Below are 27,596 nucleotides of genomic sequence, written 5' to 3'. Positions count from 1 at the left end.
CTCTACCCCAGCTGACCACCACCCGTCTCTGCTGTTGTTGATCCTTCCCCAGGTTGGCTCCGCCACCGCACATCTCGCTGTATCCAGATCCATCGGGATGCTGTTTCTGCCTGTTTGGTGACATTGGCTACCAACCGCTTCCTGGCCAGACCCTCGATACCCAGTATTCCAAGGGTTCTCCAGAGTGACTGCCCAGCAAAGCCCCTGCAGCCGACCTCCACGGGCAGGTTCCAGGCCTTCCATCCGTTTTGCTGGCTTTTGAGGACAAGGTCTTGGTATTTTTTGAGCTTACGCTCCTGTGCCTCCTCCATCCTCTCTTCCCAGGGCACTGTTAGCTCTATGAGCACCACCTGCTTGATACCTTTCGACCAGAGGACAATGTCTGTTCTAAGGCTTGTGTGGGCTATTTCTTCTGGGAATTTTAGCTGCTTTTTCAGGTCGGCCCTCATCTCCCAGTCATTTGCTGAAGCCAAGATCCCTCTACCCTTTCGTCCTGTTGCAATGCTTTCTCCTGGCCTGACGAAGTGGATAAAGTTAGGCCCGTTAGAAATCTTCTTCACCTTCTTCCTCGCCTGCTCTACGCCATCTGCCAACTGGGCTAGAATCTTGTCATGTCGCCACCTAAATTTCCCATCTGCCAAGCCTAACCGACACGATGAGAGTACATGCTCGAGGTTAGCTGTTTTTCCACAAAGCTTACAATTGGGGCTCTCTGCTAACCCCCACGTGTGGAGATTTGATGGAGTAGGCAGAACATCATACACAGAACACATTAGAAACTTTACTCGGTGTCCTTCCATACTCCAGATGTCCTGCCAGGTCAGGGCCCTCCCTCGTACTCCCTCCCACTTTGTCCAGCTGCCCTGTTTCTTGTTCCTGCCTATAGCAAATTAAAATCACAGCAACACATATCAGTACACATTTATATTTATTGCAAAAACAAACACCAAAAACAACCACACAAAAGGTCTGAAATGTCCTTTCTTCAGAAAATTGCAAAAAGAAACGGCACAGACTGTTAAACACCTCTGATTTGGCTTTATACCATTTTAATTTAAATTTAATTTAAGTTCATTTTAATTAACAATGTGTAAGCTCTCAAGCTTCAGTACATTTATCAATGAGCATAAACAGCACATATGCACCAGTGTTACCTCACTGCATTTTTTTCAGCTTTGCAGCTCTCCCCAACCATTAAACCTAGATTAAAAATAAAAAATAAAATAAAAAGTTGGATAACCTCATAGCTCGAGCCCAAACAGTGTGGCAAAGGCATTTAGGGCATCTTCTAGATCCATGACCACAATCTCCGTCCAGTATGACATCCACATCCACAACATCATCTGGGAAGGCACTATCATGTCTGATGTCCTCACTCATGGTCAAGATGCCCTACATTAACCCCATGAACAATGTCTCTCTCATCATCATCTGGCTGGAAAAAATGAGACACAGATACAAATTTTAAGTGGTGCTGTCATAAAATATTTATTCAAACATACATTAAATACTAAAGAACAGCAATACAATAACTATGCAATATAGTAAATATACTTTTTCTAGCTGACAGAGTATTTTTTCTGAGGTAAATGTGACATGACATTGCTTAAAAGCTATTTATTGACGTTTATTAACGTTTGCGCAGTTGAAACACTGCGATTACATGAGACAATACAGATTTCATACATTGTACTGTATCTTTAAACATATTCTCTGATGTTCATACATGTTTATTTCATGCTGTATCTACTAGTAAAGTGCAATATTCAAATGCAAAAAAGCAACAAAAACAACATTTAAAACCACTGTCATATTAAAGGGTTAGTTCACCCAAAAGTGAGAATTAGCCCATGATTTACTCACCCTCAAGCCATCCTAGGTGTATTACATTCTTGTTTCAGACGAATACAATCACAGGGCTTGACATTAAGCATGTTCATGTGCTTGTCCTTCGGACAAGTAAATCGTTCATTCACTTGGCCAAATAAAAAATGTGCTTGTCCGGAAAAAAGTTTGATATTTTTTTGTTTTTCCGTGCGTGTGTGCGTTGTAAATATAATTTATTCTGAAGCAATATTCTCCCCAGTGTTCAATCAGCTTTGACATATTTAAATATGCATATTTGTGATTTAAAAAAAATTATTGAATCATTTGAAATGTATGATATTTTTACCTTTTATAAAGGGGATTTTCCCCCTAATCTTATTAAATAAAGGCTCTGCTTCAGGTTTCATTCTATATTGTTAAATTTGATCAATACATTAAATTAAAATAAGACAATATAAGGGCTGTTACCAATCAAATAAAATAATTTACACTGAAAAATCACAACTACATTAAATAATGTTTTGAGATTTGTAGTTTTGAATAGACAAATACAAATGTTAGAAAGTATGTTTAAACATGAAACTAAACCTCCAGTAGGTGGCAGCAGATGGCCCTCTTAATGAGTGAGCCATTGAGTCGTTCATTCAAACGATTCATTCAAACACTGAATCGTTCAGTGGCTGTGAGACGCGTTACGGTTCTGCTGTGAACGATTTTCGCTGCTGAAATAGAACAAACACACTCAATATTGCATCTAAAATGTAAGTGACTAAGTGAATGTTAATGTAATGTTTATGGAACCGTCATATGAAATCAGAGTCACTTTCTGTCGTGATTATATTCAGGAAACAGCTTAAATGGCTCTAGTGTTGTAATTTCTCCTCGAGAGGCTGCACGAGTGTCAACAGCGCAAACTTGTTATCGTCATTTCATCATATATTATTATCCACTATCGATCGCCACTTACACTAAATTAATGCACAATCATTCTTGCATTTTGGTGATTCGCTAACGTTAGTTTATTTTTTGTTTTAATCAGGCCCTTGTCCATCGGGCGAGTAAAATTCTCTTTCACTTGTCCCTGACAAGCGTTAATGTCGAGCCCTGAATCAGTTATATTAAAAAAAGTTCTGGCTAATCCAAAAATTATAAATGGCAGTGAATGGCTGCCCAAATTTTGAAGCCCAGAAAAAAAGTGCATCTATCCCAGGGCTCGACATTAACGCTTGTGGATTTTTCGAAGGGACAAGTGAAAGAGAATTTTACTTGCCCGATGGACCTGATTAAAACAAAAAATAGCTAGCGAATCACCAAAATGCAAGAATGATTGCATTAATTTAGTGTAAGTGGCGATTGATAGTGGATAATAATATATAATGAATAACAAGGTCGCGCTGTTGACACTTGTGCAGCCTCTAGAGAAGACATTACAACACTTGACCTGTTTTCCTGAATACCACCACGACTGAAAATGACACTGACTTCATATGACAGTTCATAGCAAAACAATTAATTAACATTCACTTAAATTAACATTCCCTTAAAGTCACTTACATTTAAGAAACAATATTTAATGTTTTGTTCTATTTCAGCAGTGAAAATCATTCACAGCAGAACCACAACACGTCACAGCAACGTGTGTTACTGAACGATTCAGCGTTTGAATGAATCGTTTGAATGAATCATTTGAATGAACGACTCAATGACTCACTCATTAAAACGGCCACATGCTACCACCTACTGGAGGTTTGGTTTGATGTTTAAACATTATTGGTCTATCCAAAAAAACAAATTTCAAAACATTATTTAATGCAAATTAAATTTTTCAGTGTAAATTATTTAATGTGATTGGTAACAGCCCTTATAGTGTCTTATTTTAAATTAATGTATAGATCAAATTTTACAATATAAAATGAAACCTGAAGCATAGCCTATATTTAATAAGATTAGAGGGGAAATGCCCTTTATATAAGGTAAAAAATAATAATTAAAAAATTCACAAATATACAGATTTAAATATGTCAAAGCTGATTGAATACTGGTCAGCATATTGCTTCAGAATAAATTATATTTAAAACACACACACACACACACAAAATATCAAACTTTTTTCCGGACAAGCACATGAACATGCTTAATGTCAAGCCCTGTATCCATTATAAAAATAACCCAGAAGGCTCCGGGGGTTAATAAAGGCTTCTGGCGGACTTCTGGCGGACCTGCTTCAACTTACGAAATAAGTGTAATGCCTCTCGAAGTTCAAAAGGTTTACGCCACGTCCGACGTCATCGTCGCGGCAATTACGTTTTTTTGACACCATGTCCGATGCCATCGCTGCGCCAGTTGCGTTTTTCTTCCCCTCTACGTCCGACGACATCGGCGTGCCAGTTACACTTTTTCCGTAACTTTAATACGGAAGGCCGTCCCGTCAGAAGCTACATATTTTACATTATAACTTGTTAAATATGGATTTTTTTTTTTTTCACACAAACCCATCTGATTCACATCAGAATGTCTTCATTAACCCCCCTGGAGCCATGTGGATTACTTTTACAATGGATGGATGCATGGGCGTAGGTTTAGGGGGGGACGCTAGGTACTAGTCCCAATCAATATTTTCAGATGGCAAAATTGTCCCCACCAATATTTTAGCAAACTCCTTCGTGCTGCTATATGGATCGATTCCGTATCTTCCCGTATTTACAAGCAAAATGACGCGTCCCGCCGTATCAAACCAATACGGGACGCTACACAAGATTGGGTTTTAGCAGCTTTGCTGCTGCCATAGCGACGGAGTCTCGAGAACATGCGCTGTAAACTTGCGCGCTTTTTTAAAAACATGTCGAGCTCGCGTCCACCTTTTAAACGCAAGAGGATTTCCAGATATAGGGCTGAATAGAAACAAAGGTATCAGTGAGTCTGTCCAGTAACTTATGATGAACCTAGGAAAAACTGCAGCCTTTGCAGAGAAGCATTTCAGTGTCTGACTGAAAGCAGCAGCGATGACGGACACATCCGTGCTTCTAGGTAGGCCATTTAATGGATAATATATTAATATAATATTCCATACATTATCAAAGCTTGGCAGACTTATTTTTCTAGACATTAGACCGGTTAATTAATAGATTATAGCCTAATTAATGTTATTAATTTATAATTTAGCTATAGGCTATATTAATAATAAATAATCCTGTCATATAAAGTTTGACATTTAAAAAATATTTAGATAAAAATGTGACAAATAATTGCATAATAATATAGTCATAATAGTAAATTAATAAAGAAATTTTAATTTAATGTTTGAATTTCAGAACATTTTTTTCAGTAAAGTGGTTACTGGTTCAAAATGACTGCTTAAAGAGACAGTGCACCCAAAAATGAAAAATCTGTCAATTTCCTTTTTAAACCTGTATAAATTTCTTTGTTATGTTGAATTCCTACCATGGAAGTAAATGGTGCCCCCAAAGCAGCCTGGTTACAAACTTCCTTTAAAATCTTCTTTTGTGTTCAGCAGAACAAATAAACTCATACAGGTTTGGAACATCATGAGGGCGAGTAAATGATGACAGGATTTTTATTCTTGGGTGAGCCATCCCTTTAAAGTGCACCAATATAGGCTATTAAAGAGTTCTTTAGAAATAAATAAAATAATCAAATGTAAAATAATATAAAATGTGTTCTGTTGCAAGTTTGCATACTTGATTCCATGTTTATTGTTGAGCTGTTGTACTTGATTAATTGTCACTCTTATCACTACTATCACTCTTTAAATGTCAAGTTCATAAATGTGTATAAAAAGTGATTGTGCATGATTATATAGCATTATGGCTTTAAAATAAAAAAATGTGGTTATAATGGAAGTCAATGGGGCAAAAACAGCCACAAACAGTAAATGAGGGAGAAACAAAAACTGATCCTGTACAAAAAAAAAAAAATCCAGTCCACAATCATTTTTTATATTGAAAATAAGTAATTTTGTGTGCATGTTGTGTTTTTTTTTCCAAATCAGTTTTGAAAATCATTTATGAACTTGACAATTAAAGAGTATTTTGTCTTTTATTATTATTATGGTACTGGATTGGGCTGAAAAGCCTCATAAATTAATAATCGTTCATTCCCAAACTATGGTGCATTTCCATACTCAGTAATAAATAATAGACTATATAATCTGGGCAAACCTGGTGGGATGTCCCCACCAAAGCTGAGACCAAACCTACGCCCTTGGATGGATGCACTTTTTTCTGGGCTTAAAAATTTGGACTGCCATTCACTGCCATTTATAATGCTTTAGATTTTTTTAAAATATAACTCCGGTTGTATTCGTCTGGAATACACATAGTATGGCTTGAGGGTGAGTAAATCATGAGGTAATTTTCCTTTTTGGGTGAACTTACCCTTTAATAGTTATTTATTTTACCTGTATCGATTCAAACTCACATTTAATAATTTTCAAGGAGTTTCATGAAACTTATCTGTATCTGATGGCGATCTGAGAGAGAGACCATGCAGTGAAGCGAGATGTAGTTTCATCCGATCCGTAAACCAGTTCAGTTTCTTGTCAAGGAGCAATAGATAAAAACATTAAAAAAATAAAAATAAAACATTTTATAGGCTTATTGACAACATGTTGCAATGTTTACACTGTACAATGACTCAATGTGATTTAATTAGGGCTGAATACTTCAAATTTCACAATTTGATATTATTTAAATTCATAAAGTTAATATTTACCAGAAATTGCAGCAAATATAGTGAAACTGCTGTCCACCTCCAACCATTCGAACAAATAGACGGCGCGAGTTGTTGAGAGCTCCATGAACCCCGCGAGGTAAAAGCGTGTAAGTTAACGTTAGGAACTCTGTATTTCAACGGCTCTGGGAGCACAACACACACACACAAATATAATTATAAAACAATATAATGTCATAAATACACTTTGTAGATGAGGTTAAACACGTAACTTACTTTGTGTTATCTTGGTTAAAAGTAAACTCCTTGTCTGCACTGCACGGTGAGTCATGTCCCCTGAGAGAAAAGTTTTGGCTCATTTAAACGCGCACAGCATATAAGTTACATATAAGTATAAATCAATAAATTATGAAAAACAAATGGTCAATGAGATAAAACACTTACATTATAATATTTCCCTGTAAAAAAGTTATCTCGCCTCAGTCGCCTGTTTCTATCCTCCGAGTCAAAGAAGATATCTCTAAGTTTAGGTGCGCAGACTGCGCACGGACACACACACACACACACACACACACACACACGCACATACCATCCTACCACAATATAATGTTATAAACTTCATACTGTTAATGAGATAAAACACTATGCCGGGATTGAATGGAAATGGCGTCTGGTCTGTCAGTCGGTGGGGGAGGGGATACGGGGGCGCACGCATACAGCACGTGCATTTCCTGGATGTAGGCTACATAATTATCCTCTACGCCAGATGGCGCTGTTTTCACTAGCCGTGTTAATACAAAAACTCTTTACTCATTGACTCCTTGACTTAAGACTTGGTTTATATGGTGTGGAATGGTACGTATACGGTAAGTTAAATAAATGTGCTCATATCTATATAATTAGAGTGTTGTACATAAATCAGCTGCACACATAGTAGATTAAGTTTAGTTTACTGTAGTTAAATAAATAGACTAAAGTATAATTGGAGTAAAATCCAGAACAGTTCAACTTATGTTTTTAAGTTAAAACAACAATTATACTTGTTCATTCAACAGAAAATCTAGTGTAGTTATTTCAACATATGTTTTTGAGTTAAAACAACAATTATACTTGTTCACTTAACTTTCAGTCTAGTTGAGGACAAGAAAACTTAAAATGCCTTGTTGTCTGGACAATCTAGTTATCTCTACTGAAAAAAAAAATGTTGAAATAACAAAATCGCAAAAAAAAATTTTTACAGTGCACAGCAGAGCAGAAGGACTGAAAATAGAGCACAGAGAGATTGATGACAGCCCCAGTGATCATAACGGTGCTCAAAGAGTTAAAAATCGGCCTCTGTGGCTGAAACGGAGACAGCTGGGAACAAAGAATCAGGGTTCATAATCAGCCTCTGTGATAATTACTGATGAGAGAAAGGGTTCATATTTTGCCTCCTTGGCCATGACAGGGCAGGCAGAGAGTTCGGATTCAACATTTTTGGCTGTGACACTGCAAGCAGAGAGTTCAGATTCAACATTTTTGGCCATGACAGGGCAGACATCAGCCTTCTTGGCCGTGACAGGGCAGACTGAGAGGTCAGATTGGCTCTGACAGGGCAGACTGAGTTTAGATCCGACATTTTTGGCCTTGTCAGGTAGCCTGGGAAAACCCAGGCTTCCGGCAAATTTAGATTTGCTGTGCAAGTAGTCTGGCAAAGAGCCCATTCAAGCCCATTTCTAATCCGTCAAAATCACAGCACCAATCAGAAATGTTGAAGCGGGCTTTACGCGTTTACGACAGCGCAGCGACGGTGAGGCAGATTTTGTACATTACAAAGATGGATGTCGCTGTGGAACATCACTCATTCGAATCGGCTATCGTGTCTGTTTTAGGTGATTTAAACTTTTCCTTTTCGTTAAAACCCGAGCAAAGAACAACACTTAGCTACCAGATGTGGATTACACCGGCTACTTTGATGAGGAGGATGGGGAGTGTGATCGTGTGCTAACACACACAGCCTTTGTGCTTATTTCCTTACACTATAGATTTGGTAGTCAAGATTTTTTTTTTTTTTAATAATTGTAAATAAAGAACTATGTTACTATGCTCAAGTCTGAAAATGTTCTAACACATCTGAAATGACTGAAGTACCTTACAATGGGGGCAAATGCGATCAGAGCTTGCTTTTTTCTGTTTGACCGTCAATCCGAGATGTTTCATTCGGTCTGAGATGCTATTAGGTTTTCCAAATTTTGCAAAAATGTTGATGGAGTGGAGGTGGACACCAGCTATTATCATATTTCTTTTACTGCAACGGCAAAAGTCGTCAGACGCCATTGCAACATCTTCAAAATAGCAAACAGAGAATTGCTGTCAGATTCTCAGATGTTTCTCCGTCGCTGTGCAATCGTCATCTCCTTCATCGCTCTAATTGGTTTTAGGTCTATTCAATTGTGCCTAGAGGCATTTGAGCGACCGTTGGGGACGCCTCTTTGGAAATGATTTGTCTATGAAGATTTACCAGACCATAACTCAGTTACTACTGAGAATGGTCTGGTTTTAACCAGGCTGTGATAGGGCAGACAGAAAGTTCTGATTCAGCCTTCTTGGTTGTGACAGAGGATTCAGATTCTCATATATAAAAATAATATATATAATACTCATGAAAGCTGAGTATATGTGATTAAGTATATGTGAGGGCAGACTGAGAGTTTAGATTCAACATTTTTGGCTGTGACAATCCTTCTTGAATGCAAAAGAGCTGCTCAAAAATGTATAAATGATACAAATATAAAATCTTTATTCTTGTGAAATATTAAAGGGGACATTCACACAAATTTTAATTCTGTGAATTTCGAACTTGTGAAACAAACTTCCTGCATAACCCAAAATCCTTTTTTGGTGGGTAAGGAAATGGCTAAAAGGATTACCTAGTTTGTTTGAAAAGTAGATTACAGTTCCTCAAGGAAATGATTTCACCATTTTCAAGCTATTTCATTCACATCAGTTTCAGAAACAATTGTAAGGACTGCCTTTCACCCATCAGCCTCATAGTCTTTGAGATCCATCCAGATTAGTGAGCTAGAAAACCAGTTTTACACAAGGTTCTTTAGAATCAGTGCACATCTCAAATGCAGTCAGGCAGATTATCTCAAGACATCATTTCCCTCAGTCATGGTCATTTACAGTTCAATATGCTCTTAAAATAGACACTGAGGTTAGAAGAAGCGAACAGAAGAAACTTGTCAAGAAGCACATCCACAATGTTAGCCATTTATGCCATGTATTGCAATGCATCATTGAGCCGTTTTGATATGTATGAGGTGACGATCAGCAGCAAAGTGTTTACAAATATACCATTGCATCTGGAAACAACAATGAAATTATCAGGGTAAACGCATACCTTGAGGCTAAAAACAAAAAAAATCTAGTCAGGAATCTTGGTCTGATTTTACAGTCAGACCTTTGCTTCAGTAGTCATGTAAAAGAAATAACTAAATCAGCATACTATCGTCTTAAAAAATATTGCAAGAACGAGATGCTTTGTTTCCAAGATAATCTTGTTCATGTTTTCATCTCCAGGTAGACTATTGTAATGGTCTCCTCACTGGGCTCCCCAAAAAGACCATTAAACAACTGCAGCTCATACAGAACAGAATATGAATATATCACAGGTCCCTGCACTGGCTCCCAGTTACATTTTAAAGTATACTGTTACTTGTTTATAAATCACTCAAAGGCTTAGGACCTAAATATATTTCACATATGCTAATTGAACAGATCACTAAGATCACTGAGATCAAGTTGCTCAGAAATTCTAAAGCAAGGAGATATTTGAGGAATCCGCTTCCTGAACAGCTCAAATGTGCTTCAACAGTAGCTTCTTTCAAATCCAGACTCAGAAGGAACACGTGTGTTTAGTTGTGAATTTACTGAATGAGCACTGTTTATGTTTGATTGCATTGGACTGTATCTAATGTATTATCTCTCTCAACAAAGACAGCTGATTAATGATAGTTGATGTCTGACTAGTGTGGAAATCATTAGTCAGATTATTGGATTAAGGGATCCATTGTAAGGAAATGAACGTGTGGTTAACTCGAAGGTCAACGACCAAATTAAACAAGAGCAGTCACATTCATTTTCCTCGGTACCCTTTTCAATGAATTCTATGTATAGTTCCACACACACTTCTTGACAGAGGTGGACAGTAACTAAGCACATTTACTTGAGTGCTGTACTTAAGTACACTTTTTGAGTATCTGTACTTTACTGGAGTATTATTTTTTCTGGAAACTTTTACTTCACTACATTTGAAAGACAAATATCGTACTTTTTACTCCACTACATTTCTATCAAGGTTGAAAGTCGTTTCTGTAGCAGCTCTGAAAGTCGGTGGATGATTTTTTCCTTCTTTAAAAGTTTTTTTTGTTGTTGTTGTTTCAGACAGTCTATCAGGAATCACTCTTATAGTCATATACATTTCCCCAACTTTTTTTGAACACTGATCAGTTCATAGCAAAATGGAAGAAGACTGTTCTTAGGCACAAGTGTGTGTACCCATAGCCATACTTTGAAAGTATGTTTTAGTTTTTAAAAAAAAATCAAGATTAGTTTTGTTGGCATACACTTGGTGCTTGTCTTATAAAATATTAAAAATATAAACGTCTGGGAGGAAGAGAAGAGTAAAGTTGGGAGAATATCAGAAGTGTATCAGTGTATTGGATCCGTGCATTCTGCCTTAAAGTGACAGCAGCTTTGTAAAGAGCTTTGTAACTTATATACATTTAAATTAGTTTTTAGTTAGTCGTATGTCAGATGGAGCATCACTGACTGGCTTAAACCATGATGACAGTGTGCATTTATACAATAATAAAATAATGCATTGGCATAAACAAGGAAATTGACTTTTTAAAACAAATACTTCTGTACTTTTACTTGAGTAAAAATCTGTTTTTACAACTTTCACTTGTAACGGAGTAATATTTGACCCGTAGAACTTTTACTTTTACTCAAGTAATAGAGTTGTGTACTTTGTCCACCTCTGCTTCTTAACAGCAATCCATCATATTACAAATGAAAAACACACACATGAAATACTGGGTACATGAGTTCATGGTTTTACTAAGATAAAACTTTCAGATTTCAGCAGTGACCATCATATCTATAATGACAACTTGCAGTGACATGACATAATATTTATTTCAGACATTAATGAGTTAATGGAATGTGTCAAGTATGAATGTGCCGGAGCTACAGCTTATTGATTTATGTCAAGCCATTCCAAAGGCTTGACATAAATCATGGAAACATAAGGAAATACGCCCAGTAGTCTTTCTTCAGAAAACATACCCTTGTCTGGTTTCACTGATGGAAATCTAGGGCGTCAGCGGAGAGATGCTTTGTTTAATGCTTTGTTTAATGTTGTCTCAAGCTCACCAGATGACATTGCCAAAAAGGTGACTTTTGAGCATGGAAAAATTATGCAATTCATATTCATAAGACAAAAAAGAGGAAATGTAATTTGCGGAAATGCATTTTAAATTCCTCACCATTGATCCAACTGGAATGGACATGGTTATTTAAAGAAATCTTTTCTATCAGTTTGTGGGTGTATTCCAGAAACAATGGGCTAAAAGCCAATCTGAAGTTATAGAGGGAGCTTCGAGGTGATAAACAGATAAGACTGCGGAAATGTAAAAAATCTGTGTCAGACGGTAAGCTATGGTTGATTGATGAGAAGACTGTTATACAAGTGTAATGGGAAATGGCACTGTTGAGGTAATGACAGTAGAAACATTCTACACGTTACATAACTATTACATAAAAACTCTAGAATTCCACAATGTCCTGCAGTCGTCAGTCATGTCATAATATGTTAATTTCTGCCTGCTTATAATCTATGTAATGTCGTATATGTTTATTTTCCAGCAAAAGGTTTCTGTTGCCTGCAATTCTGGAAAACAAATCATATGGTCCAAGTTTGTCTAGACCAGATGGGTTTTCAAACCTGTCCTGGAGCACCCCCAGCACTGCACATGTTGTGTGTCTCTCTATCTCATACACCCATTTCAGGTCTTGCTATCTTTACTACTGAGGTGCGGAGTTAAATCAGGTGTGTAAAAGATGAGGGAGACACAGAAATTGGCAGTAGCTTCCCATTTTTGGGGTTTTCAATGCGGTGTGTTAGAATTGAGTAACCTGTTTAGGCCATATGATCATGTGCTATTTTTATTACTGAGGAAAAAGGAAAGCAATTTTAAAGAAAATATCTTGTTTTTTTAATCAAGGAAGTTTCTAATGTTGTGTGGTCCTTCCTTTATCACGTCAAGGAAGATGCTTTTGATTTCTTCCTTATACAGTCATGGGCGGCATTGATCCGCCCATATGTGGCATCCTTAACTGGACTATATAATGGGATGTTATGTTAAACTTTTTAGATTACTACTGATGCTTCGGTACTGACACAGAGACCTTACAGTTGAAAAAGGTAAGAACTCCAATTGTGCTTATTTCTTTCATTCATTTATGATGACCGTCTTCCTTCTTTATCATAATTATTCTGTATGTCCGGTTAAAGTAATACTGTAACTGAAAATGATACAGTAAGTCTCAGACTTTTATTAAGAGTTGGCTGCAATAATATTTTTAGCAGGATGGGAAAACAAGCCCAAACCACAACCATTGTAAAAGACGAACTGACTGTGCAGTCTAAGGTTAGTAAGGCTTCTCATATTTTACAAAATATTTATTGTGTCCTTCTGTTTGATTAATAAATACATTTTCCACACTAGCAGTTATCAGTCGATCGTCCAGTTCGATGTCCATTTGCTGTTCATTTGCGAAACTATAAGGATGGCTCGACCCACCAAGATACACTGCATCACAGAGCAGCTAAGGTATCTTCACATTTTAATCAAAATAACTTAATGTTTACAGCAGCGACAAAGGATTCAATAAGAATGACATGTTATGCAGAAGTTGCTTTTTATAGCTTGAAAAAGTACTTAAAATACATTTTATTTCCCCCCCAAAGAATATGCCCTGCAATTCAAAAACTTGCGAGGGCTCCATAATGAATCCCAAAACTCTGATACGCGGACAATCTAAAGTCACACATTCCTCAGATGACATCTTAACTCAGGCAGTGGATTTCATCAACCAGTACTACAAATCATTCAAAATGTAAGAACAATGTATTCTCTAATAAAAATATTATTTGGTGTGAGGTTTTACCCGTCAAAGTGGATTTAGATTTTTATTAAGTTAGTGAAAATGGAAAAAATAAATAAAAAATTGCCGGTTTACTTTACAAGGTGAATAACTCATTCTTACCTTTTGTTCAGCCCCAATCCAACAGAGCACCAGGCTCGGATTGAAAGGGTCACACTGGAGATCACCCTGACTGGGTCCTACTCCCTCACTACAGATGAACTCACTTTTGGGGCCAAACAGGCATGGAGAAACGCGCCGAGGTGCATTGGCAGGATCCAGTGGTCTAATTTACAGGTCCGAGATTTTTTACATTTTTTTCACATAGATCATAGTTCTAGAGCCGCGCTGTGTGTTTATATAACCTACATCTCTTTTGCAGCTTTTCGATGCGCGTAACTGCGAGACTGCCGAGGACATGTTTCATGCCTTGTGTACTCATCTTAAGTATGCCACCAATGGAGGAAACGTGAGGTGAGCTAAATATATTTATTGCAACACAGCCATTATCATCAGATTTACCAAGGCAATGCAAGTAAAACCCCAGGACCAAAGATATTCAAAAATAAATGGATGAAAATAAATACATTTTTACATAAATAATTAAAAACAAAATAAATAATAAATGCATTCTTAATTGGTAGATTTTTATTTGTAATGTTTTTAGAATATTGCATTGATGTTTTTGATACAATATCTGACATTATTCAGTATTTTATTCATGTCAAATAAATGTGTAAAATATAATAGGCTCTTTGCTGGGTACACTGTTAAAAAAAAATCTCCAATTGAAAATGTTCTAGTGACTGATCACATCTACATTTTTCAGTTGGCCAAATTTAATTTCTGTGAATTAAATTGCATCAATTCACAGAAATTCAATTGGGCCAACTGAAAAATATAGATGTGATCAGTCACTAGAACATTTTCAATTGGAGAATTTTTTTTAACAGTGTACCCAGCAATGAGCCTATTATATTTTACACATTTATTTGACATATAACTACTTTTTATAGTACTTACAGTGCTGCTAAGCACTTGTAATTAAATTACCTTTTAAAATACCTGCATTACCTTATTGATTACATCATCACATTATCCTCACAATGGCAGGAATGATGTACAATTCTCTGATTCTCCTTACTATTTTTATCTTTTAAAAATTGCTTTCTAAATTTTTTTTTTAAAAAAGCCTGCCGCTTATACGTTAAAAAAGTCTTCCAGGTTTGTGGAATTTCACAGACCGAACAACCACTAGTCATGTGACAAAAAACATTTTGATCACTGGTTTCTTAGAAATCCTTTTACTTATTTAAAATATCCTTTTTTTCTAATCATTGCAACATTGTATGATTAATCATCTCGTGACAAACGTATCATTCAGTGAGTCATTTAACCATGTATTACAGCCTTTTTTGTCTTTTTTTAATACACATTAAAATGAATTAGAGTGCTATATATTTTCTTTCTATTTGTATTTTTATATCAGTATGGTGCAAGAACATAGTCAAATCAATGTGATAAACATGTTAGGACAAAAGTGATCAAAAAGTAGTCTGATACACTACCCTAAATGTGTTATGTAATGCAGTGTTTCCTAACCACGATCCTGGAGGCACACCAACACTGCACATTTTGCATGTCTCCTTTATCTGCCACCCATTTCAGGTCTTTGAATCTCCACTAATACGATGATCATCTGAATCAGGTGTGTTTGATTAGGGACACATGCAAAATGTGCAGTGTTGGTGCCTCCAGGATCATGGTTGGAAAATACTGTAATGATTACTACAATTTTTGTCATGTATTTTTGTAATCACTAACTAAAATTTGTAAATAATCTGACCAGAAGCACTAAATATGCTATGTCATTTGGAGCCAAAATGCTTGATTACATGTGGCCCATGTTATAAAGCAATTACACTGTAAACCCGGATAAGTAGAATCTACTTAAAAAAAACAAGGTAACTCGTTGCCTTAAATTTTTTAAGTAATGAAGCATTAGTTGAATAAGTGAAGTGGACTGCCTTCAATGTACTTAAGCCCATAATGGAATGGAATAGAAGATTTAAGTTGAATGTACTTATAACTGAGTTACAGTAACTGAAGATACTTAGTTTAAACAATCATCCATCTCATGGAAATTTGTATTAATATTTCAAAACTATTAATAACTGCTTTGACAACCACAGCATTAGACTCTGCATGAGATCAGGGATTCTGCCAATACATGATGATGTTATCATCGTCAATGATTAAACAACATCACTTGATATTTTCTCTTGACTTTGTGTTCCTTCCCAAATGTGTCTCTCAAACACAAAGCAGCCAGAGAAACATTTTATTATTATTATACAGTCAAAAGTCAAGAGCCCAACTAAAGCAAACACTTATCTCCATCATGGTGACTTCCAACGAAACTATTATTTTCATTAAAACAGAAATAAAGTCAGTCTGGTTAGTTATAAGTTAGTTCACATATTATTATTATGTTTAGTAACTTACAAATTTTTACTTACCGATTTTAAGATTGCACACAATGAACAAGTCTCCATCTTAATTTAAATCAGCAACAAGAAAAGGACTGCCTTTTGTAAATGTCCTCCAATCAGTGAATTAGTTCTCTTGTTGCCAGACAGAACTCCTTGCATGGCCAATCACATCAAAGCAAAACCAGAGCGAGCTATTTTAATTAATTATGATTTTGAGTTCATTCAACTTGAAATCTTAAGTTTATGTATTTTGTAGGATAATAAGTTATACTAACTTGTATTTTTTGAGTTTTTGGACTAAACTAGTAATATTTAGTCAAGATTACTTGATTTGTTTAAGTAAAGACAACTTTAGGGTTTACAGTGTAGTTTCACATCTGAAAATGTTAAGCCAGGGTTACACCAAAAACGCAACTACACAGTTTTAGGTAACATATCCTCTGCAAAAGGCACAGTGTAAATACCAAAATATGTTTAATTACATATAAAATATGGTTAAAAAATCATGCCAATACATTCACATTAGCTTTACAAACTACAAATATAAATACAAACATGAACACTAGAAATTAGTCTTATTTGATCCTTCATATATAATGAACTAAATCAAAATGGTTTGTCAATCTAAAAATGCACCTAATGTGGTAACATCAATGTTGCTTTTATCCAACTAAATTAGCTATACGGCTAAATTGAATTACAGCGTAATTAAAAGGTCAGATCGCATGAGAAAATTTGTTTATAGTGTGTGAAGGAACATGGTTTTGATTTAGATTCTGACTTCGATTAACTGAGGAACTCTTTTTATCCTTTTGGTTTTGGCAGGTCTGCCATCACTGTGTTCCCTCAAAGAACAGATGGAGATCGGGATTTCCGTGTTTGGAACGGTCAGCTCATAAAGTATGCTGGCTATCAGATGGAAGATGGCAGTGTGATCGGGGACCCATCAGGTGTGGAGTTTACACAGGTAAATAAAATTGAAGCTTTGAGGAGGACTAATAGATGTCCTCTGTTTTACATGATCTCTTAGGGAATTTTTTTTTTTTTTTTTTGCAACTCATCTGCCTACCTTGCCTCTGTTAAGAAATAACCCCAATTGATAACTGCTGGATATTTTGTGCACTCATCTTTTTACAGGTGTGTATTCAGCTAGGATGGAAACCAAAGTATGGCCGCTTTGATGTGCTCCCGCTTGTCCTGCAGGCGAATGGAGAGGACCCTGAACTTTTTGAGATTCCTGCAGAACTGATTCTGGAGGTCCCAATAGAGCATCCAGAGTAAGTGATTTCAGGGGTCATTCCAGGGAATATTCGATTTCTAAAATTGTATTTTCTCAATAAAAAGTGTTGTGCTCTGCTTTTGTCCAGGTATGAATGGTTCAAAGATCTTAACCTCAAATGGTATGCGATTCCTGCAGTGGCCAACATGCTAATGGAAATCGGTGGTCTGGAATTCACAGCATGTCCTTTCAACGGCTGGTACATGGGCACAGAGATTGGAGTGAGGGATTTCTGCGACAGCCAGCGCTACAACATTTTGGAGGTAGTTCACTGTCTAATAACGGTAGCTTATCACATCTTGATACTTTTGATACTCATGTTTTGCTTTTACTGTTTTATGTCCGGTAGTGCGTTGGCAAGCGAATGGGCTTAGAGACACGTAAGCTGTCCTCACTGTGGAAAGACCAGGCACTCGTGGCTATCAATGTTGCAGTGATTCACAGTTACCAGGTAAAGTGTCCTTCCACTGTTATCCAATACTGATATGCAAATTGAATTAAGATCATATCACTGTTATTGTATTCAAAATATTACTTTTTAAAGGGTTAGTTCACCCAAAAATGAAATTTATGTCATTAATTTCTCACCCTAATGCCGTTCCACACCCGTAAGACCTCCGTTCATCAACGGAACACAGTTTAAGATATTTTATATTTAGTCCGAGAGCGTATGGAAGTGAATGCACACTATACTGTCCATGTCCAGAAAGGGAATAAAAACATCATCAAAGTAGTCCATATGTGGCATCAGTTAGTTCATTAGAATCTCTTGAAGCATTGAAAATACATTTTGGTCCAAAAATAACAAAAACTACGACTTTATTTCGCATTTTCTTTTCTTCCTGGTTTGTTTTCAATCCTCGAAAAAAGATTCAAACGGTTATAAATCAGCAGATTGATTCATGATTTGGATTGCAAATGTCACGTGATTTCAGCAGTTTGGCAGTTTGACACGTGATCCGAATCATGAATCAATCCGCTGTTGATAACTGAGTCATTAATGACATACATTTTATTTTTGGGTGAACTAACCCTTTAAAAAGAGACAGTTAGGAAAGAAGATAAAGCCATTTAGATATTTATTGGTCTTGATGTTGTTATATTGCGGTGCAGAAAAATAAGGTCACCATCACGGACCACCATTCGGCAAGCGAGTCCTTCATGCAACACTTGGAGACAGAAGTTCGTCTGCGTGGAGGCTGTCCAGCTGACTGGGTATGGCTGGTCCCGCCCATGTCTGGCTCCCTCACCCCTGTGTACCATCAGGAGATGCTCAACTACATCCTTTCTCCCTTTTTCTATTATCAGGTAACATATTGTCAGAAGGGGTGAAAATCTCTAGAGACCACTAGAAATGTAACAGTTAAATGAAACAGACATCCCTTTCCCGTTACACTACTGTTTAAATGTTTAGGGTCAAAGGGTCAAAGGTTCTAAAGTTTGGAGATTCAGTTTTATTTAGCAAGGATGACTCAAAAGTGACAATGAATGCATAGTGCCCTATCATACACCCTGCCCCATTGACCAACAAAAACCTGGTCTAAAGTCAATAATAGCGCAGTATTTTTTTGTGTTATTAAAAGGGCGTGATAGGCGGGTGCACAACGCACATACGCTGCCTTTTCTAGCCTGTACAGCCAGACCCACATCAAGAGGTTTGGTCTGGAAACTCACCATTGACAGGGCTCAATCCGAGGGGCGGGATAAACGGATGTCTTTCAAACTCCCTCTGCACGCGATAGGATAGCGCTACACCAACCAGAGCAATGAAAGTGAAGCGGAGCAAGTTGAAAGATTAAACTTTTGCCGTATCCGGTCGACAAAACTCCAAACACATCTTCCCTTTTTAAGAATGACTTCAGTGCCGTTCTTTGTTCTTTTCTCAGAGAAAAGATTAGCTCCAAGTCTTCCAGAGTCGAGGCCAAAGCCGATTCGAAAGACCGCCGTTTGCCAGCTTCTGTGTTTACTAGAAGCACGCAAGCGCAGCTCTGCAGTCATCATGTTAAGCCCCGCCCACTGTCTCTATACACGATGTGATTGGCCTGACCAGAGTTTGGCGTTTACAGCTCAGAAGGATATTGAGAGTTCCTAGATGACACTCGCGGCAGATTAGATTTGCTGCCACTAGGGTGCGTCTAGATTTCTAGGCTAACATTTTTCTGTTCTCTCTGGAGAAGCATCTTTCCGCACGCAAATTCTGCCATGTAAATGGTAAATCCGCCATGGTGCAAGCACAACTGGCTTTTAAAGGGAATGGGAGATGAGGCTCTGATTGGTTCATTGCATGTTACGCCCAAAACACAATTATGACTCAATAAGAGACTAGGTACAAGCCTTCTAGACCATACGCCTGGTGCGCTGACTGTTTTCCGTCGTTAAACAATTAAAAGTGGATTAAAAAGATTTATATTTCAAATAAATGCTTTTCTATTGAACTTTTAATAGTAATAATAATAATAGGACCCACTTTATATTAGGTGTCCTTAACTACTATGTACTAACATTGTAATTGATCATTTGATACAATGCCCTTATTGTGTACATACATGTTTTTACATTGTGCTTACATTTTCAAAATACCTGCATGTAATTACATCTGTAATTAATTTGTGTAGTTACATTTGTAATTACACAGTTGGCACTTCCCTTACACCTAACCCTACCCTTAAACTCACCCATATCACCACACCTGTCTTTAACTCTACCCGTATCCACCTCAATATCAGCAAAAGTGCTTTGCAATACAATTTGAACACAGTAAGTACATTGTACTTATTTTTTGATGTAAGTACATAGTACTTAAGGCCACCTAATATAAAGTGGGGCCATAATAATAATAATAGTAGTAATATAATAGTAATAATAGTAGTAATTGTAGTAGTAGTAGTAGTAATAATAATAATAATAATAGTAGTAGTTTCTTGACCACCAAATCAGCCTATTAGAATGATTAAAGACTGAAGACATTAGAAAATCTTACCAACCCCTAACTTTTAAACAGCAGTGTTTCTAAATAAAACTTTGACATTAGCAGTGTAACTATAGTGTATATATGGTGTTTTTTGAAGGCTGATCCATGGCTAACACACAAGTGGAAAGATGAAAAGAAAGGACTTCGGAGATGTAAGGTCAGCTTTAAAGGACTGATAAGGTATTTACAGACCAGCAGCTTCTCCGAACAATACAACACAGTACTACATTAATGCCAAAGACCAATGCCATTTACATCACCATACTTGTGTTCTTTCTTTTTAGAGCAATGTTTTTTTCCCAAATGCTCATCAAAGCAGTCATGGCCAAGAGAGTGCGCTGCACTGTTCTCTATGCCACCGAAACAGGGAAGTCACTGACCTTTGCCAAAAAACTGAACACCATGCTCAAACGTGCCTTCGACACCAGGGTAAGAAATGCTGTCTTTGAAAAATGCTTTCTAATGTATAGTATATGAACAAAAACATGGGATCCAAAACTAAGATTCATACTTGTTTTTGTAAAACAGCTGGTATGCATGGAGGACTATGATTTCAGTGAGCTGGAGACAGAGAGCCTTCTGATGGTGGTCACCAGTACTTTCGGCAATGGGGAAAGTCCGGGAAATGGAGTGGTATGTGCAACATTTTGTGAATAATTTCATTTAAATTATATTAGATGGAGAGTACTGCCATTCAAATATTTGGGGTCATTAAGATCATTAAGCAAAACCAGTAACATTATGAAATATTATCATATTAAGTAACAAAAGTAAAATGTATATTAAAATGTATTCCTATGATATTCAGCAGATATTAATCAAGAAATCATTATAATTTGCTACTCATGAAGTGTTTCTTATTATTATCAGTGTTGAAAGCAGTTGTGCTGCTAAATATTATTGTGGAAACTGTGATACATTTATTTGATGAATAGAAAGTTTAAAATAACTACATTTATTTGATCTTCACAGTGACTTTGAATTAATTTAAAGCATCCTGAATAAAAGTTATAATTTCTTTCTTTAAAAAATTAACGTTTATACACTAGTGTTCAATTTCCACAGGAATTAAAAATGAGTTTTTTGACATTTAATATTTTCTTTCCTTCAGAGCTTCAAAAAGCAGCTTTTCAGCTGGCAAACCCTGAAAAACAATGTCAGGTTTGTAGCCTAATAATGCAAAGTTTTTCCCTTTCATCGCCTGTCAATATGCTCTTGTAGCAGCCCTGACGTCCTCTTCTCAATACAGGTACAGTGTGTTTGGCCTTGGCTCACGTGTGTACCCACAATTCTGTGCTTTTGCCCATGCTGTGGATGACAAGCTTGCTGAGCTGGGGGCCAAGCGTCTGACTGCCACAGGGGAGGGAGATGAACTCAATGGGCAGGACGAGGCCTTCTCTGCCTGGGCTTGCACTGCTTTTAAGGTTGGTGAGGTTTCCCTCTGCGCTTGTATGATTCAACTCTTTTACTATTAATACAGCAGTAAACAACAAATGAATGGAATATCTCTGTTTTTTTAAGGATGCATGTGAGGAGTTTAACATTAAAAAACAGCATAAGGGTGTTGAGCAACAGTCGGATGGCTGGGAGCCACAGAGATACAGACTACAGAATGACAGCTGTGCTCTGGACCAGATTACAGGTACATGTCTATCTACCTCTACTTATCAAAACACTAACAAAAAAGGATGTTTAGTAAAAGGTTTTATATATATATATATTTTCCCATAATGCAGTATTTACACAAATGAATCTTGTTTTTACAGCACTGTCTGCTCTTCACTCTAAAACTGTGTTTCCTATGACGCTGAAAAGAAGGCAGAAACTGCAGAGCGCTCAGTCAAGGTTTGAATCTAACTCCCAGCATACAAACAATATGTTATAGGAAGATTATTTCTGAATGTTCGTGGAACATTTTCCCTTGTTTATGTGAGTTATAGGAAAAAAAAATCTATTTTATCGTTTTGCAATTATGGAAATGTTACTTTTAAATATTACCTGAAAATTTGTAAACTAAATATTCCAGATTTTTTTTCCAATGAACAATGTATAAATAATGTTTTTTATGCTCATGTTTTGAGAACATTATTAAAGTGTGAATGAACGTTCTATTAATCTAAGTTTGAGAACATTGCCACAACGTTATCTAAAATTTTGAGAACATTCCCTGTCAGCTGAGTTTTTTTTATTTTATTTTTTTACTTCAGTCGTTCTACTATCTTGGTTGAGCTGAAGACGGACGGAAACACGGACGCCTTGAACTTTGCCCCTGGAGATCATGTGGGGATTTTTCCTGAGAATTCTGCAGAGTTGGTGGATGGTATTGTAAAGCATCTTCCAGATGCTCCTCCTATAAACCAGAGCCTTCACCTGGAGTCCCTCTCTGACTCTAGCCCTGGTAACAATCCCTAATGGCAGTTATAATAAACTATATGCACGTATAGTTGAGAAATCCAAGCTTATTTTTATGGCTCTTTCCTGTGTTGTCTTTCAGGGGAAATGAGATGGCAGACAGATGAACGTATCCCTGCTTGCACTCTAGTCCAGGCTCTTACATACTTCATTGATGTCACGACTCCACCTTCACAAAGCCTCCTGCGCAAACTCTCTACAGTCGCCGGTCAGGAAGAGGATCGCAAACGTCTTGAGGCACTCGCATCGGTAATCTATGGGACATTTCTTTTATTATTTTATACTAAATTACACAACCAGCAGATGCATTTACGTCATTCTACCATTTCTTCATAGGATTTCCAGGAATATTCAACATGGAAAGATTTCTACAGGCCCACCTTCTTGGAGGTGCTTAGAGAATTTCCCTCTCTAAAAGTCCCTACCGCCTTCCTTCTCAGCCAGCTTCCTCTGCTGAAGCCCCGTCTGTATTCTGTCAGCTCCTCACTGGACCGTCATCCGAACGAGCTGCACCTCACTGTGTCTGTGGTGGAGTACCACACCCAGGGTATGATGCTAAACATACAAAACAAAGACATTATTCTTTCAGAATCAAACACCACGTGAGACATTAAGATAACGTTCTGTTTTATCGTAGCTGGAGAGGGCCCATTGCATTTTGGCACCTGCAGCACATGGCTTAACACCATCAAAAGAGGACACACAGTTCCCTGCTTCGTTCACCGGTAATGATGATACTTCGTTAAAACGCTTAATAAGAAAATCTCATTTAAATACTTAAAAGGGCATTTTAACATGCTGTACTCCATTTCTTAATGACAGAAATCTTGACTTGTTTACTGCTCATTATTTCAGCTCGGGTGGGTTCCATCTTCCAGAAGACCCAAGCACTCCAGTTATTCTGATAGGGGCTGGCAGTGGTATTGCTCCTTTCCGCAGCTTCTGGCAACAGCGCATTCACGACATGAAGAAGACAGGTAATATATGTGAGCTCTGAATTTAAGATCATGAAGTTTAGACTAGAATGAGTTCTGAAGGATCATGCGATACTGAAGATTAATGATGCTAAAAATTCAGCTTTGCCATCACATGATTAAAGTACATTTTGAACATACATTCAAACAGAAAACGGTCGTTTTAAATTATTATATTATTATACAATATATTACTGTTTTACTGTATTTAATAAATATAGCTTTGATAAGATTTCTTACCAACCCCAAACTTTTAAACCGTACTGTTGCATATTGTAGGTGTTTGTACAACTGTCTGTGGTTATATGTACCGGTATCTTAAATCCTCAAGGTTTTGTCCGAAATGAACTGACTTTTATTTAATTGATTCCTTTTTAGGTCTGCAAATGTCTCCTATGACACTGCTATTTGGGTGCCGTGATTCACAAACAGACCATCTGTATAAAGTTGAAACACTGAAGTTGAGACTTGATGGCGTACTGGGCAATGTCAATACAGCTTATTCTCGCCAACCTGATAAACCAAAGGTACATCTCTATAGTTCTGTTTATGTTGTACTATACTCAAAAAAAAATATTTATTTGCTTTTGTGTGTCAATTCAGTAAGGTTCTCTCAGTGTGCACTGGTATCAGTTTGTTTCTTCTGTCTGTAACTAAGGCTTGTGTTGTTTGGAACAGATGTATGTGCAGGATGTCTTGAGGGAGCAGCTGTCTGAACACGCCTTGGAGGTTCTACACAAGAACACAGGTCATCTGTATGTCTGCGGTGGCATGAACATGGCCCGTAACGTTGCTAGCACGTTACAAGATATCCTGGCGAGTAAAACAGGCATGACCATCACAGAAGCTGGAGAATATCTGGAGAGGTTGAAGGTGAGACTGGCTGTTTCAATCCTCATGTCCTTGTATGAACTGCTGTGAACAGTGAACTCAAGCCTTCATGATCTTTTTGTTGGCAGGTGGAGAAGAGATACCATGAAGACATTTTTGGAGCCTAATAGTCTGTTAAACAGATCTGCTGCATCCTGTAAAGTAAAATCACAGTTTTACCACAAGTTGGGGTACTCGGAACTATATACTAATGCGATTCTAATGTTTTCCCACTATTTATGTTCTTTAACAATTTTAAACCGATGTAAATGTAATTTTTCTTTATTTACAAGATTAAGAAAAAAGATTGATTACACATGTACCCTTATAGTGGGCTGCGGTTTGATTTTAAAATGCTCTTATTTTAAGAGGAAAATGTATGGCTCTAGTTTATTGAGCGTATTTCTTTTATTTCTATTTCTTTATTTATTTTCTTTTTATTACTGAAAGATTCTTATGTGTACTGTATGACTTTTTCTTTAAATTAATTGTTCTAAGCCACAATAAGTCACCAGCATTTTATATTTAATTATCTTTTTTTATTATTATTTATAATCTTTTATTTAATCTTAATCTTTTTATTTTATATTTTATTAATTATAATAAAGCTATTCATAAATTTATGGTGAAGTGGAATTAAAACATAAAAATAAAACACAAAAATAGATGTGGAGAAAATGCATTTATGAAATGTATAATAAATTCAATAAATAAATTGTAAGATTTTTATAAAATATGTCTTTATTCGTATGTGTGTGTGTGTGTGTGTGTGTGTGTGTGTGTGTGTGTGTGTGTGTGTGTGTGTGTGTGTGTGTGTGTGTGTGTGTGTGTGTGTGTGTGTGTGTGTGTGTAATTTAGTAAGAAATGGCAATCAAATTAAATGTAATTTAACTGAATAAATAAGTAATCAAACATTGAAATGTATGTCTATTTTTTCATTCTAAAGGCACACACCCATAGAAACAGTAACCAAGCAAAATGAAACAAATGGTTATGAACATTCTATATACTGTAGTGACACTCAACACTAGGGGTTTTATATGACAACTGTGCTGTACTTGGAAACCTGTCTCTAATGTTATAGTTTGTATATTATAGTATTATTTTATTATAATTAGGCTATTGATTGAATTTAAATTATTGTTTATTATTTCTATGACCTATTGTATTGTTTTTATGTCACTGTGAACAAAAGCGTCTGCCAAATCCCATAACTATAACCATAACCATAAGTTTCAACTTACCTGCTTCCTGAATACCGACAGTCGATTGGTCGCCGCTTACGGTTTTCGTTGGCTTTAGCGACAACTACCGATGATATTGGTACTGCCCTTATTTTGCTACCCCTTGGCTTGTGCCACTGCTGTGGTAGACTCGTGCAGGAGGACTTTGTTTGTGTTGTTGATGTATGGCTCAGCTCAGCATCTTTGCCTCTTGCCAGGTCCAAGGCGTAGATTAGCCCCACGACGAGTGAGCAGTAGCCTGGCGCGCTAAAAATATAAGCGAGAGAATGATATCATTGCAAAGTGGTCCGGCTAATGTCTTGTGTTTATTCCACAAGACTTATGGATAAACTGTTTGATTTATAATTATTAAATTATGTTGTAATTTTACTTACCCTGCTGTGCATGAACATAACTGTTTCTCAATTTGTGTGTTTCCCATTTGAATGGTCAGAGTATGAGGCGGCTGCTGCCTGCGCTGGGATCTGTAGGCTTTGGCTTCAATTTTGATTAAATTATTTTCTAATCTGGTGCATATTATGTCGTGGATATATCCCTCAAATGCATACTGCAGTCCCTTTTGCCTGGCTCTCTCAGATATTTCACCTGTTCGCCAAAAATTACTTAGTATTTCCTCGGGAATGTCTGACACCGGCGCATACATAATGTAAATAGACGTGACAGGCGTGAAAGCTTGACAGGCGTAGCAACAGTAACTAAGGAGGGCGGGGCTTAGCGAAGGGTCATTGCAGCATGAAATTTGATACACAGATTAGCAATGTATTAAAAATGAGCTTCTTCCAACTTCGTCTGCTTAGTAAAGTTAAGCCTTTTCTTACAAGGCACGATTTGGAAAGAGCTTTACATGCCTTTATTAGTTCAAGGCTTGATTATTGCAATGCTCTTTATGTCGGTCTGAGTCAAACATCTCTTTCCCGTCTGCAACTTGTACAAAATGCTGCTGCTCGCTTTTTAACCAGTCCTCCTAGAAGAGCACACATTACTCCCGTTTTAGCTACTCTCCATTGGCTTCCAGTGCGTTTTAGAATTGATTTTAAGATTTTATTGTTTGTTTTTAAAGCTCTAAATGGGCTAGCCCCTGAGTACCTGTCCGAGCTTTTAATTCTGGGTGGACAAAATCGGCGTTTGCGGTCTTCTGATCAATGCACTTTACAGGTTCCAAAGTCGAGGCATAAACAGTGGGGCGATAGGGCTTTCGCTGTTGCTGGCCCTAAGCTTTGGAACAAGCTCCCCCCTGATATGCGTACTGAAACAGATTTTGTACTATTTAAAACTAAACTTAAAACTTATTTGTTTAAATTGGCATTTGATACGCAGTAGCGGTGTAACATTATAACATTGTATATTCTCTACTTTTATTTGAATATTGTATTCAAATTATGTGTTATTTATATTTGATGTGAATCACTTTGGACACCTTGTGGCTGCTATAAAGGGCTATAGAAATAAAGTTTGATTTTGTTGTATATGCTGACTGAAATTTGATGACTAAAAGACTATGTCATCTAGATAAACCAAACAACACTGTCCTAAACATTCAGCCAACACCCTATTCATGAGCCTTTGAAATGTGGCTGGAGCATTCTTTAAACCAAAAGGTAAAACCTTGAACTCATACAACCCAAAAGGGGACTCAAAGGCAGTTTT

General features: G+C 36.9%; 1 protein-coding gene and 1 long non-coding RNA gene across 4 annotated transcripts; one reads left to right on the top strand and one right to left on the bottom strand.

Annotated features, from left to right (window-relative positions):
- Positions 1-911: 911 nt before the first annotated feature.
- LOC137070834 (uncharacterized) lies at positions 912-7,018 on the bottom strand. 2 transcript variants are annotated; one of them, XR_010904353.1, is made up of 5 exons: positions 6,961-7,018; positions 6,793-6,852; positions 6,559-6,701; positions 6,265-6,381; positions 912-1,435 (listed from the first exon to the last, which is right to left on the bottom strand). It is a non-coding gene; the product is annotated as an uncharacterized lncRNA (long non-coding RNA). The 2 variants fall into 2 exon arrangements; XR_010904352.1 differs by lacking the exon at positions 912-1,435 and having other exon boundaries at positions 6,181-6,381.
- On the top strand, positions 4,809-25,214 carry nos2a (nitric oxide synthase 2a, inducible). Of its 2 annotated transcripts, none has more exons than XM_067438299.1 (27): positions 4,809-4,854; positions 12,936-12,985; positions 13,148-13,211; positions 13,293-13,394; positions 13,532-13,680; positions 13,842-14,004; positions 14,090-14,181; positions 17,025-17,166; positions 17,337-17,476; positions 17,567-17,741; positions 17,828-17,929; positions 18,592-18,786; positions 20,547-20,629; positions 20,734-20,878; positions 20,978-21,082; positions 21,561-21,610; positions 21,699-21,873; positions 21,971-22,091; positions 22,216-22,294; positions 22,657-22,847; positions 22,944-23,110; positions 23,198-23,408; positions 23,499-23,586; positions 23,717-23,838; positions 24,214-24,362; positions 24,514-24,708; positions 24,795-25,214. In XM_067438299.1, the coding sequence occupies exons 3-27, from the start codon at positions 13,152-13,154 to the stop codon at positions 24,831-24,833; spliced, it is 3,240 nt and encodes a 1,079-aa protein (XP_067294400.1). In that variant the 5' UTR covers positions 4,809-4,854; positions 12,936-12,985; positions 13,148-13,151; the 3' UTR covers positions 24,834-25,214. The 2 variants fall into 2 exon arrangements, with proteins under 2 accessions (XP_067294400.1, XP_067294399.1); XM_067438298.1 differs by having other exon boundaries at positions 4,810-4,854; positions 13,290-13,394.
- Positions 25,215-27,596: the final 2,382 nt, after the last annotated feature.

The sequence above is a fragment of the Pseudorasbora parva genome, chromosome 3 (genome assembly GCF_024679245.1).
Source record: "Pseudorasbora parva isolate DD20220531a chromosome 3, ASM2467924v1, whole genome shotgun sequence".
Lineage (NCBI taxonomy): Eukaryota > Metazoa > Chordata > Actinopteri > Cypriniformes > Gobionidae > Pseudorasbora > Pseudorasbora parva.
The sequence above is the reverse complement of the archived record's forward strand: the minus strand, read 5'-3'. Positions and strand labels throughout refer to the sequence as shown.

Excerpts from the sequence above, each read along its gene's own strand:
- nos2a (XM_067438298.1), top strand. The coding sequence starts at position 13,152 with ATGGGAAAACAAGCCCAAACCACAACCATTGTAAAAGACGAACTGACT. Across the intron at positions 22,092-22,215 it reads TGCTCTGGACCAGATTACAG|CACTGTCTGCTCTTCACTCT; the intron begins GTACATGTCTAT and ends TTGTTTTTACAG. Across the intron at positions 23,587-23,716 it reads GTTCCCTGCTTCGTTCACCG|CTCGGGTGGGTTCCATCTTC; the intron begins GTAATGATGATA and ends TCATTATTTCAG.